This window comes from Peromyscus maniculatus, chromosome 22 (genome assembly GCF_049852395.1).
Source record: "Peromyscus maniculatus bairdii isolate BWxNUB_F1_BW_parent chromosome 22, HU_Pman_BW_mat_3.1, whole genome shotgun sequence".
NCBI lineage: Eukaryota > Metazoa > Chordata > Mammalia > Rodentia > Cricetidae > Peromyscus > Peromyscus maniculatus.
Window position 1 is genome coordinate 16763611 of NC_134873.1, and position 22262 is coordinate 16785872.

General features: G+C 50.7%; 2 protein-coding genes across 2 annotated transcripts in view; one reads left to right on the forward strand and one right to left on the reverse strand.

The window, feature by feature from the left end:
- The first annotated feature begins 54 nt into the window (after positions 1–54).
- Positions 55–17995, forward strand: Cimip2c (ciliary microtubule inner protein 2C). Its single transcript, XM_006994273.3, has 4 exons — positions 55–188; positions 13592–13862; positions 15531–15643; positions 17773–17995. Exons 1-4 carry the CDS (start codon positions 115–117, stop codon positions 17915–17917), a joined length of 603 nt encoding a protein of 200 aa, XP_006994335.1. The 5' UTR covers positions 55–114; the 3' UTR covers positions 17918–17995.
- A 2117-nt stretch (positions 17996–20112) lies between these two features.
- Cib4 (calcium and integrin binding family member 4) overlaps positions 20113–22262 on the reverse strand; it is a 60897-nt gene continuing 58747 nt past the window's right edge. Inside the window, exon 7 of the mRNA XM_006994272.4 lies at positions 20113–20297. Within this exon, the coding sequence (XP_006994334.1) occupies positions 20267–20297 (31 nt within the window). The 3' untranslated portion in view covers positions 20113–20266. The remainder of the gene's footprint in view (positions 20298–22262) is intronic.

Genomic DNA, 22262 nt, shown 5'->3' on the forward strand with positions numbered 1-22262 from the left:
CTCGCTGTCCCAGAACGAACTCGGGTTGCCAGGCATGTGGTTGCCGGGTGACCAGCTGGCTGTTTACCATAGGGCTGAGCCGAGCCACAGCACCGGGCTCACAGCACCCCCACCATGGCCTCCCGTAGCGCGGGCACACTAATGACCGAATTCAATGCCGCCTTCGTGCCCCCCGCTCTCATGCCCGGGTAAGCTGCCAGGCACCCTGGCACACCTGAACCTACAGGTCAGGGCTCTCCTCTTCCCTACTACACACACCTACCAGGATGCCGAGGCCCCGCCCTTCCAATTTGGGGGAGACTTCAAGGAAACCCACCTGGCCAATTTTTTCCTTCTTGGGTTTCACGGCTTTTCTACTACAACGACAGTCAGTGGCAGGTGATGAGGCTGGAGAAGTTGATGGTTGAGAATCAGCCCAGGATGATGCCATCTGCTGTGGATGGGGCCAGAGTGAGGGAGAAGGAGGAGATTGTGTGTGTGTGTGTGTGTGTGTGTGTGTGTGTGTGTGTGTGTGTGTGTGTGTGTGTTTGAAGCAGCAGCCTGGCTCACAGAGAAATAATGTGAGATGTGAGGGGGAGCATGGGAGCACGCTGGATTTTCCAGGAATATGAGTATTTATGGATTGAAGGAGGAACTGGGGCTGGGTGGGCATGGCTGGCAGAATCTGGCAGGGCAGTATTTGACAGTTGGTAGAGTACACTCTCCACCTGATTTTTACACATACTCTCTTCTGCACACTGAACAGACTGCAAAATGAAAACCACCAGCCTCAACAGAACACAGTATATTTTGCCTAACGTTTGAGGTTGTTTTTTTTCCCCCAGCAGAAGCCGCAAGGCATGGAGGGGCCGTCATGTTATCATTTTCAGAAACAATACACACTGAAGTAGCTGCAACCGGAGGATGGGGCTTTAGTTTCCATCTGGCCTGTCTGTGAACGGGACCTTCCTCTGGTGTTCAGTCAGCTCAAAAGCTGCTTTGGTCGCCACCAGACAAAGCTGGTTGTACAAAAGCTTCCCAAAGGCAAGCCAGGAGTGTGGGATCAGCTTGCCTATTCACTCATTCTTCACTAGGAAAAGAAGTTGAGTGCTCCTGGGGCATTGCCGGGTGTTAGGGGGTCCTGGGGGAAATAGAGACAAATGGGGAGAGATTGCCCTTGAGGGGCCCCAGTCTTCTATTTAGATTTTGAGACAGGGTCTAAGATTTTGAGCTCCGCGGTAGGCTAGGCTGTCCTTGGACTGCTCCTGCCTCGGCTCCCCCAAGTGCTGGCATTAGAAGTCTATGGCTCCAGGCCTGGATCTCATGTCCATACTTAAGATTTAGTTCAAATTCATCTCTGTGGCCACGGCTAGTAGTGTTTTCGCCATAGTCTGGGGGTCTGTCATGAGGTTTGGCTTGATACACTGATATTTATATTTATTATATTGGCTTGATACACTGAAGCCCCCACAGGCTTCTTATTGGAAGAATCTCTGCTGTCAGACCCCTTGGTTCCTTACGGCCTACAGAGCAAGGCCTGGTGTGTCTGCAGCCCTGTCCCACAATTCCCTCACTCCGGAAGCTATGGGAGCTGTGATCTCAGGGCAGTGCCCACAGCGTCTCTCTAAACCTCCCACTTGTCTCCAGTTCCACTGAGTGCCACATAATGCCTTTAGGAATAGTAATGACGAATGGGCCATAAAGAAGGCTTTACTGGCCTGGATTAGGCTGGGCAGCTGGGCCCACGTCTTCTGCTTTCTTGTTGAGATCTTTCTGGGAGAGAGATGCTTTCCTTAAAGGTCTCCATCAACAAGGAATGAATCAAGACATCTGGTGTTTCTACACCTCCCTGGCAATTCCGCTAACTTAATGAAAGAAATCCAGGATTCCCTACCTCGCTTGGATAATTATTATTTTTTTCTGTTCTTTTTCAAACGTTAATCACAGATTCTAAAGAACAGCCAGTCTCTCCTGACACTCACATCACCTCCTTTGTAGTTTTATCCACAGGCAGAGAATATTGGGTTGGTTAGGACCACACAGCTCTCACAGCCCACCTCCTTGCTCTTTCAGATATGGGCATGGAGGCCCTGGGGGTCTATGCATGATCCTGCTGGTGACTGTAAGAGCTGGTCTGGAGCCAGGTCTCTGGTGCCTGGCAGTAACACCATAACTCTCCAAGTAGGTGCCGTGTTCACAGTGTGATATGTCCTTTTCAAGCCCCCTCTGTAAAAAGGTCTCCATGGCCCAGTGTGATGGTTCAGCAGGTAGAGGAACTTGACGACCCAAGTTCAATACCTGGGACCCACATGGTGGAAAGAGAAGAGAACCCACTCCTGAAAGTTGTCCTCTGACCTCCCCACACCGGCCATGGCACATACGGCACCCCCCCCCCAAATTAATACATAAAAAAGTATTCATAACAACCAAGAGGGGGAATGAGAATCTTGCCCAGACCCACTCCACATGCCCTCATGGCTTTAATATTCTGCTTAATCCCAGTATCTACCCTGAACCTTCATGGAGCCCATCTTGGGTCCCCTTTCCTGGGCAGGGAGGGGAACAGAGTAGACGGTGAGAGACAGATGCTGGAGCCGGCCTGCCTGGATTTGAACTGGGGTCTCATCACTTCATTACCTTGGGGAAGCTCTTTAGCCCCACTCTGTTCTACTTAGCTTATCTATTGAATGAAGACAACACATGCAAGTTAAAAGAAAGTCAATCAGCCAATATGCACAAAGCCCCCCACTTGGTAGATGTGATCTATTACTGTTAGAATACTACTGTGCTCAAAGCCTGAAGCTCAAAGAAGTGGGCAGCACCAGATGAGGATGATAGTGATAGTGATGATGATGGTGGTGGTGGTGGTGGTGATAACAGCGTTCGGATGGCTGCTAAAATGGCCTGTTTTGTTTCTTGCTGTTCCTAAGTGGCACATTGTCCAGACAACTTCTATAGATTGTAGAAACTATCTGTCCGTACCTGGCTTAGGTGCCACACTATACTGGGTAAAGAACTCTTGGGTCCAAGGCCTTGGGGATCAAGCCTGTTTAAGGGATAAGACTAGCTCCTGTGGGAGTCTGCCCTCTGCCTGCAGATCAGGTGTGGGTGACGCTTTCCCTGGCTCTCTACCTCCATTCACACTTCTAGCTCTCTGTACATTCATTCATGCCCAGCCTGCGTCTTGAAGTTCACTCCAGAGGAGAAAGCATGGATTTGTAGCATTCACCTGGATCTGTGTCAGAAACCCTCCAGAGGTTGCTTAGTTTCGAGATGTCAGCATCTTCTAAAGCTAAGAAGGGATGTGGTGATACATCGCTATATAGGTTGTCGGTTTTCAGCAATTTCAGTTACCCAAAGTCAACCTCAGTCTGCAAATAAGAATAGAAACTTCCAGAGGCAAGTAATTCATAAGCTTTAAATAATTTTTATTACTATATTATTGTAATTGTCCCATTATACCATTAGTTATTGCTAATCTATGATTATGCACAATTTATAAGTTAAACTTTATCATAAATACATATGTATAGGAAGAAAGTGAGTAGAGAGAGTTAAATACCTGGTGATTATTTGCACACTTATTATCTTAGTTTTTCATACCATTTGTTTAATTACAACTTTAAGTAACTCAATTTTTTTACACTAGCTATTTATTCATTTGTTTTTTAATACTAGCCTTTTAAACACCTTTTAAACAGATTTCTGAAGTTTTAGCAACCACTCTTTTGAGGCCAGATCAAGCGAGTACCACCAGCAAACCATTCCCTCATCTGAGGAGGTGGGGCAGAGGGGATGGGGTTGGCCAGGGCTCAGGGCAGGCCTAGCACATGGAGGTGCAGCCTCCAAGATGGGCCAGTCCATGGTGGAGTATGAACCAAAGGCTGTCTCAACTGATGTGGGCATCAGTGTTAGATCTCAGAGCTTTGGTTTGTGTCCCTCTGTGGGCCACACCTAGAGGTTTTGATGCTATTGGTTGGGCTAAGCATGAGGATGAGGTTTTTCAGCCCTCCCGGGTGATTCCAGTGTGGAGAACCTTTGTGTTGGAGCGGGCACCAGCCTAAGCATCCTTTAAAAGGATTCTCCCAGGGTGCAACCTTCCTGTCTGCACTTCTGACAGCTCAGCCTTAGGCTGCAGGGTCTGACGAAGGCCAGCGGGCAGCTACCTTCTGCGAGTCTCATCCCAGCTGCCTGAGCAGGGGGCATTCAGGCAGACATCGGACTCTAGAACCCCCCTCTCCTCCTCTAGACTCTGCCCTTCAGGAAGTCCCATCTAGTGCTCCCCTCCTCAGAGGATGCCTGTTCTCATTTGCTGGGGTCCTCTGGCAAGCAATTTACCTTTCTTCCCAGTGTGGTTCCCGAACCTCTGCCGCAGGGCTATCTCCTCCTCAGATTTCAGCCCTAAACTGAGTTGGGGTGGTTCTTAGATAACTGGTGTCTCCCACACAAGCTGGGGCACTAAGAAGCCCCTGAGAACAGAGTGTCGGGAGCCTGGAAACCCAGGCTACGTATTAGAGGTTCTCCTCCTTTCCTAGAGAAAGATGGGCTCTTCAAAGGGAGCCTCCATTTGTCAATTCAACCCGATAAACACTTAGAGAGCATCTTGCTGGGTGGGAATGGTAGGAGCACAGACAGAAGCAGTAGAAAGAATATTCCAAGGGTTCAGACCATTTCAAATACAACAGAATATGAACAGGTCAAAGAAGAGACAGCAGGGGGTGAGTAGGGCCCAGGAATTCATCAGTAGAGGCTTCCTGGGAAGGAGAGTACTCGGGCTGGGGGGAATTTAGCTTACTTGCCTAGCATGCATGAGGCCCTAGGTTCAACACACAGCACTGTTTAAGAAAAAAGAGTACACTTATCATCACCTGGAATGGCAGACAGGATCACAGAGGGAAGGAGGGAGCCCTCTGGGTGGAGGGGAGGGCTTGAGCAGAAGCAAGGGCTGGAGGTTCTGTATTTTCAAAGCAGCCGTCTAGTTGGCTGGACTGGGAAAGCTTCAATAGGAAAGTTAAGAACAAGGTTGGTAAGATCCCTCACACAGCCCCACAGGTAGAGACACCCTCCCCCAAAAGCTCGCCCTAGGCAGTGGGGGGCCCTCACAGGGTCTGCCAAGGGCCAGGGTGGGGTAGGAGGATGCCATCAGCTCGCTCCGTCCTCGGTGGAAGGTATGGCAGAGAAGAGGCTGTGCGCGGAAGGGGAACACGCCGAATGCAGCAAGTTAATTAGTTAATAAGGCTGCTCAAGGGATCCCTGATGCTCATGGTAATTAATTTTAATGTCAGCTATGGGGCCAGCCAGTGCTCTGAAGAGGCAGGGATGGGATTGCTCCCTGCACACACAGTGATCCACAATGGGCCTTGGAATCCATTTGTGGTCTTGGCCCAGGAGCCCGGCTCGGCATCTCCTGGCTTGTGTGTGCAGGTAGACGGAGAAACATGGGGGAAGATGAATGGGCAAGGACAGGAAGAAGGGGTGGGGGAGGAGATGAGCGTGTGCCACCGTTCAATGCTCAGTTATAAAGCCTGCCATTCCCCCTGTCACGGGGCCAACGAAAACAGGGCAGCAGAAGGTTCTAGTATGGAGCCCTATGGGGTCCACCGAAGGCCCACACATCCAGGTGCCGCCAAGGGACCTGCGCCTAGCTTCTTGATGAGTCCTCTGAGTGCTAAAGAATGAGAAAGCGTGTGCACACACATCCACCTGGCAGAGCTGCGAATTCAGACGGGAAGCCAGGCAGAACTGGAGAGTTGCGGAGGAGGGGGCTTCTATTCTATTGGGATGCAAATACCTTGGCATTCAGAGAGGGTGGGAGGCAGGGAGCAGAGGAGGAGCATGGCAGGAGCTTGGGGGTGGTGAAGAGAAGACTCCCAAGGGCAAGTCTCATCTCCACAGCTCTTCCTTGTGGGTGGGATTCTTCATGCGCCCTGGAAATCTGAACTCCCTTTAAAACAGGCCAGAGACACTGTGCTGCCAGCCATCCAGACTTCTTGCTCCTCCCATGAGCATGTATTAAGTGCTGGGTCTGGAGCTTGGGAAGAACACAGAGTAGACACAGGCTGTCTTAGTTCACTTTCTACTGCTGTGATAAGACACTGACCAGAGCCAGCTTGAGGAGAAAAGGGTTTATTTGCCTTACATATCTAATCACAGTCCATCATTGAGGCCAAGGTGGGAACTCAAGCAGGGCAGGAACCTGGAGGCAGGGACTGAAGCAAGGACCATGGAAGGGTGCTGCTTACTGGCTTGCTCCTCATGGCTTGCTCAGCCTGCTTTCTCATAGCACCCAGAATGACCTGTCTTGAGTGGCACCTCCCATATCGCCTCCCATATTACCCCCATGAACTTGCCTACAGACAATCTGATGGAGGCGTTTTTCTCAGCTCAAGTTCCCTCTACCCCAGATGACTCTGTGTCAAGTTGACAAAACAAAACACTACCCAGGATGTGTGTGGACTTGGGTCTGAATGTAAGGATGAAAAATCGCAGTAGCAAACACCCGTGTGAGGTACGGGGTGAGGTCAGGGAGGCAACTCAGAGGACCGGCTCTTCCCAAGTGAGTAGAGGGCAAGTCCCCTGAGGGCGGAAGTTCAGGCCTCCAGACAGAGGAGCTACTGAAGACATCAGAGGCTTAGGGCACGACACTGTGTGTGCCTCTGCTAGACCCGGGTGTCTAGAGCGGAGTGGGCAATGTGAGGAAGATGACTCTCACCTGGACGCGGGATACGGTGGTGTTGGGGGAAGGGATGGTGGGGGTGAGAGGGGGTGGGACTTAGTTGAGGAAAGACTCTAGGAGAATGGAGGTTGTCCTGGTGAGCAGAGTTGTGGGAGAGAGGAAGGCAGAGAGAGATTTGGGGAGCATATGAATAGAATCGAGGGAGGTCTGTGTGCAGGGTATTGGGGAAGAAGCGGCAGACCACTGTTGGCTGGGTAGGGCGGTGTTAGCAAGGGCAGCATTATAACACTGGGCAGACGGGGAAGCGGGCGAGCAGAGTCTGAGCATCTGTAAGCGGAATAGCTGGGGCCGGAGATGGAGCCAGGCATCATCAGGGCATAGGAGATGGAAGTCTTTCATGGTGAGGTTTCCCCCAAAGAAGCCAATCTTTGAAGAGAGAACCATGGGTGTACTACCCATGACTAGAGCTGACTCTCCACCAGATCTATCCAACCCCCTGCTTTGTGGGTCTCCTAAAGCCAAGCCTTTCTCTGTCTCCCAAAGGAAACTCTGCCACTACCCACCCACGGAGTGGGCCTTCCCTCCTGGCCTTTCATGAGAACCTTAACCAAGGTCCAGCTTGGTCTGGAGCTGGTCCTTGCTGGTTGCCTACATGGCATGGCAGACAGGACACAACCTCATGACACCATGACTTCTGCCTGAGCGTCAAAGCTTATGTCTCCGTTCTGTAGCATTGTGCCACCACACAGTGGGGTCCCAGAAAGGCAACTTTCAACCTCTCTCTGTCCTTTTAGCTCTGTCTCTGTCTGTCTGTCTGTCTCTGTCTCTCTCTCTCTCTCAGATGCATATACAAAAAAAAAAAAAAATGAAAGCAGTATGTCTTCCCAAGTCCAACACCCAAAGTTACCATTTGGTGAACCCTACCTTAGGTCTGAAAAAAAGGGCCAGATGAAGGACAGATGTGAAGTCACATAAAATCGATTTTTTAAAAAAATACAATCAGACCTTATTTGCTATTCCAAAATGAAAGTTTGAAGTTTAAGTGTGAAATTTAATCTCACTAGGATGGAAGAGAAAGAAACTGAAATAAAAAGGGAAGACTAGGCAGACTTTAGATAAATGTCAACTCATCAGAAAAAGATACCCCTCTAAGATCCTTGGGTGCGTGGGGATGGGGGTGGGCAGGAAGAGAGCGACTAAAAGCCAACAAAGGCTGAGAGAGTCATTATGTCGTGTACTTGTGATGGCATTTCCATTTTTGATGGCATGGGTTGATGTTCAGAGACATTATTAGTACGTTCCCATCTCCCCTCCACCCACCTTTCGATTTTGGTTGCTCAGGTTATTTTTACCTTGACAGGTTTTATAACATTCACCCTTGTTCTGCAAGCAGTGTTCACCTGGCTGCTATTCCTAGTCCTGTTCTTGAATAGGTTGGAAGATCACCAGCCCTCATTCTCACAGAGGCTATGCTTGACTGAATTTAATTTTTCCTTTGAATCACCCCTTGTTTGGCAGGGTTTTGTCGCTGAACACTTCTTTTAGGGAGAGCCTGTGGGGATTTTATTTTCTACATCTTCGTGCTGGGAAAGGACTGACTGGCCTCTTGGCTGGTGTAATAGTCTCAGGTCATGCTTCCTGTAGAATGTTCTCTACAACCCACACTTCTTCCCATCTCTATATTCTTTTCTTTTTTAAATTGGCGTGGTGTCTTAGGGTTTCTACTGCTGTGAAGAGACACCATGACTATGACAATTCTTATAAGGAAAACATTTAATTGGGATTTCTGCCATGGAGAGGCAAAACACGCATCTCTCCTTTCAAAGAAAAGGAGGAGAGAAAACTACAAGCAACCCAACATGCCCAGCCAACTCACCTTCAGATGCCCCCCCCACAGCATAGCTGCAAGAGAGTCATGGAGCTCCAGCCTCACTAGGACTAAGGAAATATGAAGCAACACCTCCCTCTCATACCTGTTTGCAGCTTATTGAAGCTATATTTTTAGGAGGTTTCCTCTATAGCATGAGACTTCTCAGGAACTCTTTTTCTGCGTTTCAGAGTTGCTTCCTTCCAAACAGGGATTATCATTGGTACAAATGTAGCAGAGAGGCAATGTGAGCTGAAGACATTGGATGGCCCTGGATGGCCTTGATTAAACCAGTAAGAGGTTTATGGTTCAGTGGTAGGGACAGAAGTGGGACTGAGAGAGGTCAAAAAGTAGGGTTGAAGGAACAAAGGCAGAAGTTCTGTGGCCTTCCTTAGAGAGAAGGAGGCATAAAGGAAGAGGAAGGGTGGGATGTGAGAGGCAGCAAAGTCTTACAGAGCTTCACAGTTCAGAAAAGACTAGGGCACATCCTTAGGCAGAGGGCAGACATGAGGAAGAAATTAAAAATGGCAGGGAGGAAGGGCAGAGGCTGAGAGAAACATAAGAGACCTGCCAGTGAGTCGAGCAGGGTAGACTCCAGACCCAGGAGGTGAGCCATGGTAGAGAGGAGGACTCTGTCTTCTGGAGGTGGCCACACAGGCTCACAGAGAGGGCACCAAAGACTCCTGAGCCCTCAATTTCTATGTCAGAGGAGGCTATTGGCAGGAAGTCCAGGAGGACCCAGAAGAAAGGTCTCTGAAGTGAATGGAAAAGCATCAAGAGCATATGAAGTCAAAGAATAGAGAGAAGGGGCTGGAGAGAGACCCGTAAAGCCAGGGATGGAGTCTCCTAGCTTGGCCACCTCTGTGGCTCACTTTACACATTGCCCTGACCCAGGCACATACTTACTACCAGATTCCAGGCAGGCCCACTGGTGGGAACAACAGGACCAGAAACTGGAAGGGTTTGAAGTATTTTGATCACAATGGAAAGCAGCCAGCAGGTCTGTTTGTCACTCTAGATATTTTCTGGCCATTTTTTTTTCTGAAGATGTAGGGAAGGAAATCATGCATTACTGCCTAATTCTAGGCCTACACCTGTTGGTAAGGAGGCATCAGCTCAAGGGGGGGCCTCTGGAGACACAGAACCCTTGAGGCAGGATGGGTGTCTGGAATGTAGAAGCAGACAAGCTGCTGTTCCTTGTACCACCAGGGCTTAACTGGGATTGCCCTGGAGTGTGGCTGGACCTCAGTTCTCATGGATGGTGGTCATCGTCTTAGGGCATGTATTGGAAGTCCCTAGAACATGGTCACTGACCTTCTGATGTTGATTAATCTAGGTTTAACTGTGCCCATCACTACTACTGTAGATACTCTATCTGCTTGTCATTCTGTTTAATAAATAGTTTGGTTCCCCCCCCACACACACACACACATACCACGTGCCAGACCAAGTATGAGGAACCAGGAACACAAATATGTAGAACACAAGCCCTTCCCACATCTGAGAAGCTCCCTGAGGTGGAGCACATGAAGTCTTATTATATAGACTAAGCTGGCCTCAAACTCAGAAAGTTTAAGCAGTGAAGGAATGCATCAACAACAATAGAAGGCTGATATATATGTAACTGAACAAAGGGACCAAGTTCTAGGCCTACAAGCAAAAGAACTTGGCGTCTTTGATCATGTGGTTCTGGCTTTACCAGGGAATATACGGGAAAGGGGTTGTGGAATCTCTCTCCTCAGCTAAGGAAAGCTGCCGAGGCCAGATGCACATCAGGGCCGTCCCTGCATGGAAGTCCAGAGAGGCCATTGTGTGAAGTTGTGAAGGTAAAGCCTGGATTTTGTTGGAGACCTCAAGATGTTGGAGATGCCAGAGGTGTGGGATGCCTGCCAAGAAGAGCTGTTGATTTGTTGTGGAACCAGCGCAAAAGAAAAAAAAAGTGTGTTGCAGTCAACAAAGTTGAAATAGGTTGGAGATCTGGGGAGCACTTTGACATCAGGACATGGAGATGGAGAATTTGGGGTTTGCCCAGCTGGTTTTAGGTCTTGCTTTTTGATCCAGTATATCCTCACTATGCTCCCTTTCCTTCCTTCGGGAATGGTAATGTATATTCTGTGCCACTGTATGTTGGGAGTATGTGATCTGCTTTTTGATTTTAATTTTACAGGAGGTTACAGTTAAGCAATTGCCTTAGTCTCAGAAGAGATTTGGACTTTGGACTTTTAAATGGTGTTGAGACTGTGAAAGTCTATAGGGACTTTTGAAGCTGGATTAAATGCATTTTATATTATGGTATGGCTACAAGTCTATGGTGGCCACAGTGGAATATGGTGGCTTGAAAAAGAATGGCCCCCATAGGTTCATATATCTGAATGCTTAGATTCCAGGGAGTGGAACTGTTTGAAAAGATTAGAAGGATTAGGAGGTGTGGCCTTGTTGAAGGAAGTGCGTCACTGGGGGTGGGCTTTGAGGTTTCAAAAGCCCAGTGTTTCTCTCTTCCTCTCTGCCTATGGATCAGGATGTAACTCGCAGCTACTGCTCCAGGGCTATGCTCTCCACCATGATGGTGATGGACTAAGCCTCTGAAACTCTAAGCAAGCTCCCAATTAAATGTTTTCTTTTATAAGAGATGCCTCGTTCATGGTGTCTTTTCACAGCAATAGAACAAGACTAAGACAGAGGTGGATTGAGGGCCTGAGTCCAGTTGCCTAGCACCTACATAAAAGTTTAAAATCTAAGTGTGGCAGAACACATCAATAACTTGAGCACTGGAAGTCTGGAGGGGTCACAGTGCTCACTAGTGAGCCAGTCCAACCAGGTAAGCTCTGGATTCAGTTGGAGACTCTGTCTCAAAAACTCAGGTGGAAAGCAATGGAAGAACTACCTAACATCGACCTCTGACCTCCATATATGTATGCCTTCTCTCTCTCTTTCTCTCTCTCTATCCACCCACCCATCCACTCACCCATCCACTCACCCATCCACTCATCCATCCACTCACCCATCCACTCATCCATCCACTCATCCATCCATCCATCCATCCATCCATCCATCCATCCATCCATCCATCACCTATCTATCTAGGGAGCACTGTCTGTCTGTCTGTCTGTCTGTCTGTCTGTCTGTCTGTCTCTCTCTCTCTCTCTCTCTCTCTCTCTCTCTCAGATGAATGGAAAATGCTGAAGAGACTCAAAAGAATGATCAAGGAAGTGGGTACGAAGTACAGGGTAAGCAATAACGACATGTCCAGGTGGAGGGGAGGTGTGCTCCCCGTTAACAGCAGGGAGGTCAGCAGCAGCACTGGCAGCAGCAGCGTGAAGGAGAGTCAGATGCTGGAGGGTGAGGAATGGAGAGCGACAGTGACTGTGTGGACTGGAAAGTGTTGGTCCATGTCCAACATGTGCTGGGCAGCCTTGCTCTGTGAGCCTCGTGTAGCCAAGGCTCTGTGTCTCAGAAGGGTCCCTAAGTCTTTCACATCTTCTCTTCCTCTTTCTGGGCCTCCTTGGCATCAAAAGAGTTGTTCAAGGGTGGTTAGCACCACAGAGCCCTGGTCAAGGCCCCCGGGTCACTTGAATAAGCATCTTGAGAAGCCATGGCAATGTCAACCTGAAAACCACAATTATCTTGAGAAGGAGTGTGAGGAGTTGGAAGAGGGAGGGATGGAAATGATGGAAATTCAGTACTCTTGTATGCCATTTTCAAAAAGAATTTTTAATTAAAAACAACAATACAACTCTCACCTCAAAGGAGAGAAGAGAGTTTATTCTAGAGCCAAAGATGGTTATCCATAGACTGGAACTCAGAGTTCAGTTACCGTGAATTCTGCATTCCAACGTGGTAACAGTTCGATGAAGCTTGTATAATAACAGAACAAAGAAAGCCATAAATCAAGACACTTAAAAAATACCTCAGTGGGGGAGGGGGGCACTGGAGAGATGGCTCAGTGGTTAAGAGCACTGGCTGCTATTCCAGAGGACCCTGGTTCAATTCCCAGTGCCCATGTAGCAGCTCACAACTGGTTGTAAGATCTTACACCAATGTACATAAAGTAAAATTAAATAAATTATTTAAAAAAATACATTGGTGGGCCGGGCGGTGGTGGCGCACGCCTTTAATCCCAGCACTCGGGAGGCAGAGGCAGGCGGATCTCTGTGAGTTCGAGGCCAGCCTGGTCTCCAAAGAGAGTTCCAGGAAAGGCACAAAGCTACACAGAGAAACCCTGTCTCGAAAAACCAAAAAAAAAAAAAAAAAAATACATTGGTGGAATCACTGAGTAGGTGCTTGAGGCAAAGTTTCCTGTTATGGTCCCTACATGCTATCTGATGGCAGTCTTATTTAGCCTTTTGGTTGGTAGAAAATAGGGTTTTAAATTAATGCACCCGAAAGGCTTTTACCTATTAGTCCCTGGATATTAGGTCAGGCACAAAAGTGGGCAAGGCATGGCTGTTTCGTGGGCCACAGATAGCCCAAGACAGAACGTGACTAGGCTCTGGACCTGCAACATTCCAACCTCTCCAATCCCAACCTCTTCAATTAAAACACTGAAGTTTTATTCAGCTACTCAGCCTTGAAAAAAAAATTTAGTCGAAGGTGCAACTCCTTTAGGGGACTTCCGTTTGGAGGAACAAGGCCCAGCTGGGCGGGCCTGTGCTATAGAAAACCAAACACCTGCGGTATTTCACTGCCAAGTTCCACCGACTTCTCTCCTCTCTTCCCTATAACGAGATGACAGCGGAAGATCGGGGCTAGACAGGGCCCAGAATCTTCTGGCTGGCCCCTGAAGAGCTGGGGGATCTGTGCGTGGGTGATTGGCCTGTAAGCTCCCCGAGAGGTTCAGAGGTCTATGGTCTGGAGGTCAGCCACCCAGTCAACCCCTCTGTGCCAAGGAAGGGGCCCAGAGGCCTGTTCACGTGATCTTCCCCCAAAGCCCCGAGCAGGCTAGTGCTCTTTAAGAATCCTTTCACAGCCAGAGGGACGCGGGATCCCTCCATTGCCACGGGCCTGTCTGGGAACTAGCTATGGATGTCATGTGTCTTCCTCCACCTGTCCCCTCTCCGCTGTCACTGCAGGTATAAAGGCCATGTCCCCAGTGTGGCTTCCTCCTTTGGCTCCTCTTACGGCAACACCACCTTCAAGTACTTCCAGGACCTCCGCAATACAGCCTTGGAGAAGAGCTATGCACTCCTCAGTGGAGGCCGCTTTCCCACCATCTTCTCCCCTAACCCCACCCTGGTGCTGACCAACCAGGCCCAGGACTGGGACCGCTTTCTGCATCTGCCCACCTACACCCGATCCAACCTGGACAGCAGCCGCAACTTCGAGATCAATAACTTTTATCAGGTGAGCTGCCTGCCGGGTTGCAGCCCCAGCCCGGGAAGGCCTGGGTGGCTGGGGAGGGGATTTGCCTTTTTCAGAGTTTCAGGGCCAGAGGAGATCTCCTATATTTGAGAGGTTTCTATGACTCTGTCTTGCTCAGTCCACAGCCAGTGCAGTTGGGGAACCTTCAGGGGTGCCCCTTCCCCTTTCTTCTGCTCCCTCTAATTTTTTGACTCTATGGCTCTATCTTAGTTTCTATTGCTGTGATAAAACACCATTTATACTTCCATATTATACTCCATTATCGAAGGAAGTCAGGACAGGAACCTAGAGACAGGAACCAGAACAAGAAGCCGTAGGGAAAATGTGGCTTACTGGCTTGCTCCCTGTGGCTGCTCAGGACCACCTACCAGAGGTAGTGTCCCCCCTCCACAATGTCCCGGGCCCTCCTACATCAATCATCAATCAAGAAAATGCTCCACAAGGCTTGCCTACAGACCAAACTAACTGGTGGGGGCATTTTCTCAATTGAGGTTCCCCTTTCCCAAATGACTCTAGCGTGTATCAAGTCGGCATGAAATTAACCAGTGGGAAGGTACTTGCTTACTTCTTACCTGGAGAGAAGGCTCCCAACAAACCCCAGGGAAAATCATACACAATCAAAGGGTCCACTGAAATTTCTGGGTACCTGCTAACCCTCCACAGTTCCCATTCCCCTAAGAGTGGGCCCCAGGTCATTCTTAGCCCAGATTGTACCAAGTTGTCTGGTGAAGAGCTGGAGATGAAGGAGACCTAGCCACACCCCTGGTACTTTTGCTTCTCTGGCTCATCAAGTGTGTGTCCCAGTGCTGCGCAGACCTGTTCCCTTGGTAGGAAAGGGGGTTTGGTTCATGCTAGCTCTAGGAGCCCTGTTCTTCACAGCATCTTCCCCCCCCACACCCCCTACACACACACACCCCAGCCTGGTAGGAGGGACACAGCCATTCTCTGATGCCAGAAGGGACCTGTCCGAGGGAGGGGAAGTTCCCCAGGGGCGGGATGAGTAGACAAGCCCGGGCTTTGAGAAGCTGTGGGGCCATCTCAGTGTGGCAGTGGCAGCCTTTCTCTTCCGTTTCGACTCACACAGACACACCTGCTCCAGGAGTGAAGGAAAAGCTGAGCTTGTGTGGACAGCGGTGTGCTTAGGGCAATGATTGTGTGGACAGCGGTGTGCTTAGGGCAATGATTTTACGGACAGCGGTGTGCTTAGAGCAACGATTGTGTGGACAGCGGTGTGCTTAGAGCATGCTTGTATGGGCATGGGTAGGTGTGCTTAGGGCATGCCTGTGTGAACCTGGGTAGGTGTGCTTAGGGCATGCCTGTGTGGACCTGGGTAGGTGTGCTTAGGGCATGCTTGTGTGGACAGCGGCTAGGGACGCACATGTTAAGCTGGGCTTTCAGAACTTCTCAGAGTTGCTTGGTCCTCTTTTACTCACCGTACAGACCAGCTGTGTGGGCACCAATATACCTGGTAGGCAGAGGAGGAACGAGGGCGTAGAGAGCAACAGCTGGTTAGCCGTTGAGATGAGTCCTCGGGATCCCCGGGGACTCTCCCAGGAGCCTGGGAAAGGAGACTTTCCACTCCTGCCCGGGTCTCGCTGGGCACGGGTGATGCGGCAACAACCTGTTGTGTGTTCTTTGGCTGAGCGGCAGGCAGTACAGCAGCAGCGGAACTACTACCAAGACAAGACTGGCACGGTGCCCCGTGTTCCCTACTTCGTGCTGCCCGTGAAGGAGCGGGACCGGTACCCCCTACCCACCGACCTGTGAGTGTCCCTGTCTCCCTCTCTACCGTGAACACACACACACACAGGCCACTCATTCCTCATCCAGCCCTAGAGCCCTGACCCTCGGAACCCATTAGCAACCTAACGTGTGGTGCCTGACGTGCGTGCAGAGGCAGACAGTCGCACTGCAGAGGGGGTCCCAGGCCCAGCCACTTGTGGCGGGAGAATGCCAGGCACCTGCGTGGGCAGAATCAGAAAGTGTTTTTCCTGACCTGATGCATGCTCCACAGCTTTTGCTAGTGGGAACCTGCCCACAGCTTCCTCGGCAATGGCCCCCTTCTTAAAGCTGCACCAGTTCAAACCTGGAGCTGCTGCTGCCCTCTGGTGGTTGAAAAGGACACTACATGGACTAGAGAGGGGCCACCCGCTTGCCACGCCCCCCACCTCCTCATCCCCCTCCTGTGGAACCCAGTCTGGGATGTTCTAGGAGAACCTAGTCACGCACCAAGGACTTGAAAATACCTTAAAAACCCAACTATCCAAGTTTTTAAAAGTAAGAAAGCATGTTACATTCTAGCCCTCACGCCTGGGGCTATCTGGGAGACTTCCTTGGCCCACCTCCAGGGAAGACCACCTTTGCCCTGCAAAGTGAGTGAGGCAATGCCATTCCCTCCTGCCACCCAAGGGATCACAAGCTTGTTCCTGGTGCCTGCGGCTGGGGGACCATGGTGATTTGTGCCTGGGCTAGAGACCAAGACTCCAAGCCCGTTCCTCCCCCCACTCTTACAATCCACCTCTCTTTGTCTGGAGAGGGGCTCTTGGGAGGTCAGTGGGCAGGTTTGGGGTTTCTAACCCTTCCTAACCCCTGCTCACCTCAAGAGCCCCGGCCTCGGCATTCAGGGAAAGCAACTGTCCCCACATAGTTTGCAGACATTGTCTCGCTGCCTCTAGACACGCCTCTCTGTAAGATAGGTGGGTCTGTTGGTAAGTAAGGAAGCTGAGTCCAGGGAGGACTCTGGGAGCTTGGGCCAGGTGGCCTAGTAGTTGGCGATGCAGTCTGGGAAGAGACCTGTGTCTGCTGCAGTCAACTCAGACTTTGAGTTGGCCATCTCTCTAATGAGGCAGTTCTCAGCCAGTGTGTCCTTGGGGACAGGTCTCCTGAGACCTTGCCAGATGTGTTTTTCTTGAATCTTCGGATCCTGTGTCTCTTTCTTCGCCAAATCACCTGGTAGTCTGTTCTGTTGACAGTGCCATGCCTGACACAGACAGTTAATCCTAAGTGCCCAGGGAAGGTCAGCGATCAGTTCTGTAGCCTGGAGAGTCTCAGCCTTTTTGGAATTCCATCACTACCATCACCTTCACCATCACCATCAACACCGTCACCTTCACCATCATCAACACTATCATCACCACCTTCACAATCACCACCATCACCATCATCACCCTCATCACCATCACCACCACCGTCACCTTCACCATCATCATCATCATCAACACTATCATCACCTTCACCATCATCAACACTATCATCATCACCATCACTACCATCACCATCATCACCACCATCACAATCATCACCTTCACCATCATCAACTTATATCACCACCGTCACCTTCACCATCATCATCATCATCATCATCAACAACAACACTATCATCACCACCATCACTACCGTCACCATCATCACCACCATCACAGCCATCACCTTCACCATCATCACCATTCCCATCATCCTTATCGTCACCATCCTCACCTTACCTATCATCATAATTACCATTACTACCATTACTATCATTACCCCTGTTACCATCACCTTCACCATCTGTCACCACCATCACCTTCACTGAACCGTCATCCTCAGCCCCCACCTCCTGTAACCGTCGAGGGTTTACTCTTGCCTCGCACTATGTTAAGTGCGCCGTCTGCAGAGTTTCATTGAGAACAAGGCCAAAAGGGTAATAGTAACAGCTGTTCGTTGTTACATGGGTTTGTTTCCAGCCGGAGACAGGACCAGAATCCACACCCAAGTCCGTGTGACTTAGCAGATGCCACGCTGCTGAGTGACTACAGGGCCACAAAGCCATTGTTGGCACACGCAGCTGTGGTGAACACCCTTTACCCTCCCCACAAGGCACTCTGCCTGACAACGGCCCCGTCCTCACCCCCAGGCCTCCTCTCACCCCGAAGAATAAGTGGCACCTTTTAAGAGTGTCCCCTGACTACCTGAAGCACTCTCAGACTTTCCCGTCGGGGAAGAGAGTCTCCTCACAGGAGCGGCGGAGGAGGGACCTCTACTTCGAGTTCAGAGCCTGAAGCCAGGTGGCTGATGCCAGGGAGCCTTGGCTTGACCAGGCTGGCTGGCTTGCAATAAAATCTTCAGCCACAACCTTCCCATGTGCCCCTCCTTTGGGTCCTGTCACCATGCACGAAGGTATCCTGAACGCCTGGGGACAGCTAAGCCTAAGGGATTAAAACTAAGGTGCAGTGTCCAGCTGCTGTGGGCCACCTAGCTGCTCCCAAGTTGAGCCAGGTGGGGCCAGGGGGTCTGACAAAGGTCGGGCTCACAAGTCCGCCCAGGCAGGTCACTTGGGTATGGAGACCTCACATCTGTTTTCACTAGTATAATTGAGAACACCCGCCCTTGTCTCGAAGTGGGTGTCATGGCTCCCTAAACAATTGCCCTGGGTGTCGATGCTCAGCTGACCTTTCCCTTTGCCCTTGACTCAGTCTGGGACTCCCAGCCCGTGTGGGATGGTGCTGCTCACATTCGGAGTGGGATTTCCACCCTCAGTTAACTGTCTCTGCAAACACCCTCATGGACGCATGCAAAAGTGTGTGGCACTTACTCCCTACAATGTTTCTTAGTCCAATCAAATTGACCCTCACACACGGGAAGGAATTCTCCCTGGAGCCTTGGCGTTATTTAATTGATCCTTGTGATAACTTGTGAGTTCGGCATTACCCTCCCTCTTCACCGAAGACCTGGAACTTCCAGGATGCTGAGAGAGTTGCCCGGGCAGGCACAGTAAGGAAATGGCACGGACAAGATTTGAACCAGGTCCTTTGGGCTCCCCGGTTCTGGCTTCTCACACACCCATGTGGAGACAGCAGGGGTCTTTAGGATCCGGAGGGGCCTGGCAGTGGGGTGGGCGGCTCTTCAGGGAAGAAGCCATTTTGAACATCGTGTATTCAGCATGGACTGGCAGGAGCTGGCTGAGTATCTATCCTTGAGTGTATGTCTTCTTTTCCTTCCTTCCTTCCTCCCTCCCTCCTTCCCTCCCTCCCTCCCTCCCTCCCTCCCTCCCTCCCTCCCTCCCTCCCTCCTTTCTTCCCTTCCTCCCTCCTTCCCTCCTTCCTTCCTTTTTCTTTTCTTTCCTTTTTTTCAAAGGTTTTTTGAGACAGGGTTTCTCTACGTAGCCCTGGCTGTCCTGGAACTCACTCTGTAGACCAGGCTGGCCTCAAACTCAGAGATCTACCTGCCTCTGCCTCCCGAGTGCTGAGACTAAAGGCGTGCGCCACCACCACCCAGGGCTGTCTTATTTGTTGAAGAGCTTGAGGGGTGGGCTGGGATTAAACTACTCTTAACATCATGGCCACAGGAAGTGGGTGCCAAGGTCACAAGCCCAGGTGACCTTGGAGGGTCAAAGTCTGCTCTCACAACATGACAGCTTCTGACCCCCTGGGGGACTTTGACCGGGCAGAGGGTAGGACGGAACCGCCCCATAGGTGGTGCTGGAGAGGAGATCTCAGCTCAGGAGTGTACTACACCATTGGGCTCCCCCACCATTCCAGCCCCTCCTGGATTAGATCCCGGGGACTTCGCCGAGCATTGGGTGCCTCTTGCCTCTGAACAGGTGAGTCAGGACCTAAAGATGAGATGCAAATGCACGCTATGACAAAAATGACCCTTTCCTGTGTCATCAGCGAGTATCTGCCTCCCTCAGGCCCACATAGCTGAGGAAAACCACGTGCCCAGCAGGTAGCCATCTGGCAGCTCCCACACGTTCCCATGATGAGCTTCTCTCGTGTCCCAGAGTCTCTGGCCAGCTGGACCCCAAAATGTCCCTGGAGTGGCCAAATTCATTGCAGGACTTGGCCGGAGAGCAAAGCAAATAAGCCCTAAATGCTGGTCACACATGGTCCCATCCCCAGAGCCCGAGGGTGGCAAGCAGGGCCAAGATGTCTTCTCCGTGGGAGGAAGACAGAGAAGCCAGGCGCCAGCTGGAATGACAGCTATGTGCACATCCCTGACACTGCGCTGGGAGACGACGGGTCAAGGGTAGGTTCCAGAGGAGGGAAGGTCGAATATTTCCCTTCTGAACTTCGTTCCATTTGGCTTGGTCCTCTCCTCTGACACGGGGTTGAGGCTTGAACTCTGTCCTCAAAAGGATTGCCATCCCGGCTTGCCTGGAGTTTTTTTGGCAAACCTGACTCCTAGAATGAGCAGTTCTCAAAACCGATGCCCTATGTCGGACCCTGCCTTCAAAAAGCAGTGGATAGGGATGGGCTGAGGAAAACACATTTATTTTTATTTAGTAAACAGTATTCGAGGTGAAGGAGCGACAGACAAATCATACTTCCAATCAACTCTCACTGTGCCTGGGCGCAGGTGGGTTCCCGGGGTCTCCCTTGAGGCTGCTGAACCGGAAGGCTGCCTCCATATCAGCATCCCCAGAAATGGATCCGAAAGGAACTGAAAGAAAAAGTTCCAGAGCTAGCTAGCTGAGGTCCCCACCTTGTCCCACCAGGCCTGTGTCTGTGGGTAATGGTCCCAGCTAACTCAAACCTTCGTGTGTGTATGTGTGTGCGTGTGTATGTGTATATGATGTATATGAGTGTGCGAGTGTGTATATGCATGTGTATATGAGTGTCAGTGAGGGTGCATGTGCACATATGTACATGTGTGGAGACCAGAGAGCACCCTCCAGTATGGTCCCTCAGGAGCGGTATACCTTGTTTTTGTTTTTGGACAAAGTCTCTGGCTGGCACCAGGGAGCCCAGTGACCACCCTGTCTCAGGCTCCCCAGCCTTGGTATGACAAGCAGGTACCGCCATCCTCAGCTTTCACCATGGATGCCAGGGATCAAACTCAAGTCCTCACAATTGCATAATGCCAAGCGGTTTACCAACTAAGCTATTTCTCTGGTTCCTAAACTTTTTTAGGCTTCTCTCAGCATCACCAGAACACAAAAGGTTTCTGAATTTGGGGGTGCTGGAGCCAGTGGGAAGAAATGGGTGATTTAGACACAGGTGCAAGGCCAACAGGATTCCAGCGCCAATGTTGTGTGGGGCTGTGGTGGAGGAAGAGGAATTTCCTCTGATAGGACTGACCCCAAGTGAGACCTATGTGGGTTCTGCCCTAGCCACGGCCCCTTGGGAGCAGCCACGATGGAGTCAGGAGCCTTCATCTCCATCCTTATGGTTGGAAGAGGCGTGGACCGCCTGACCCAGCTGGGCTGACCAGAGTCTCTCTGGAAATTCAGAGCTGAGCTGAGACGCCGGGCAGTGGTGGCACACGTCTTTAATCCCAGCACTCAGGAGGCAGAGGCAGGCAGATCTCTGTGAGTTCGAGGCCAGCCTGGTCTACAGAGTGAGTTCCAGGAAAGGAGCAAAGCTACACAGAAAAACCCTGTCTCCAAAAACCAAAAAAAAAAAAAAAAAAAAAAAAAAAAAAGTCACTGAAGCTCAATCGAAATCAAACATATCGGGAGGCCGTGACACACGATGACCCCATGTGTGACACACGACGACCCTGTGTCTCACCACTCAGAGGTTGCTGGTGTGCAATGGAGGGTAAGTGTGGGATGAGTGGAGAAGTAGAGCTAATGGAGGTAGAGATGGGTCGGGGAAAGGGAGAGACCGAGACAAGAACACGCAGCTGCCTGGGCTTCTGCTGAGTTTTCTGCTAACCCCGCCCTGAACTTTTGTGAGTTGGTTTGTAAACGTCTCAAGAGTCCTCATCATCATCATCATCAAAATCATCTTGCCTATGAGACCAAGGGGCAGCATTAGGGGCGAGTGTGCAAGACAGGTCAGCGGGTGTCACCTCAGCACGAGGAAAGCCCTCTTCTCGTGGGACTCCAGTCACGGCCCGGACCATCTCTAGAGAGGATGCCTTTGCTTTGAATTGGAAGGGACCAGAAGACTGGCAATTATGGCCTTGGAAACACAGAGGGCTGTCATCTGGAGGGAGTCCGGAGCAGAGGTCACTGAGGTCCCTTCTGCTCTCAGGTAGAATTAGTCGCTTCTCTTGTGACATTTCTTTGGCCAGCTTTCCCCTTACAGCGCTGAACAATGTCCCCTGCGGCCCCCACCCCAGCTCCCAGTGTATCTGGGTTACAGTGGGCAACACACAGGTCAGATCTGAAGCCCAGGAGGTACTGGGAGATGGGCACAGATGTCCTGGCCATCAGGGGTAATGTCTCTGAGGTTGTAACACCCTCACACATGGTTTGCAAAGCCTGGAATCCTGCTGTCCCCTGTCTTGGTTCACCCAAGATGAGCTGATTTCTCAGACGCTTCAGTTTTATGACTTCTGAAAGACTCAGCAGAGCCCAGGAAACTCATGACAAGTTCCATGGCAAGACTGAGATGTGCCATTGGTCCAGGGGAGACTCGGGAGCCTTCCCTGCCTCCAACCTTGCTGGACAGCCCCGAC

Coding starts and splice junctions, on each gene's coding strand:
- Cimip2c (XM_006994273.3), top strand. CDS start 115: ATGGCCTCCCGTAGCGCGGGCACACTAATGACCGAATTCAATGCCGCC. Junction 189..13,591: donor CCCCCCGCTCTCATGCCCGG/GTAAGCTGCCAG, acceptor CTGTCACTGCAG/GTATAAAGGCCATGTCCCCA. Junction 13,863..15,530: donor AGATCAATAACTTTTATCAG/GTGAGCTGCCTG, acceptor GCTGAGCGGCAG/GCAGTACAGCAGCAGCGGAA.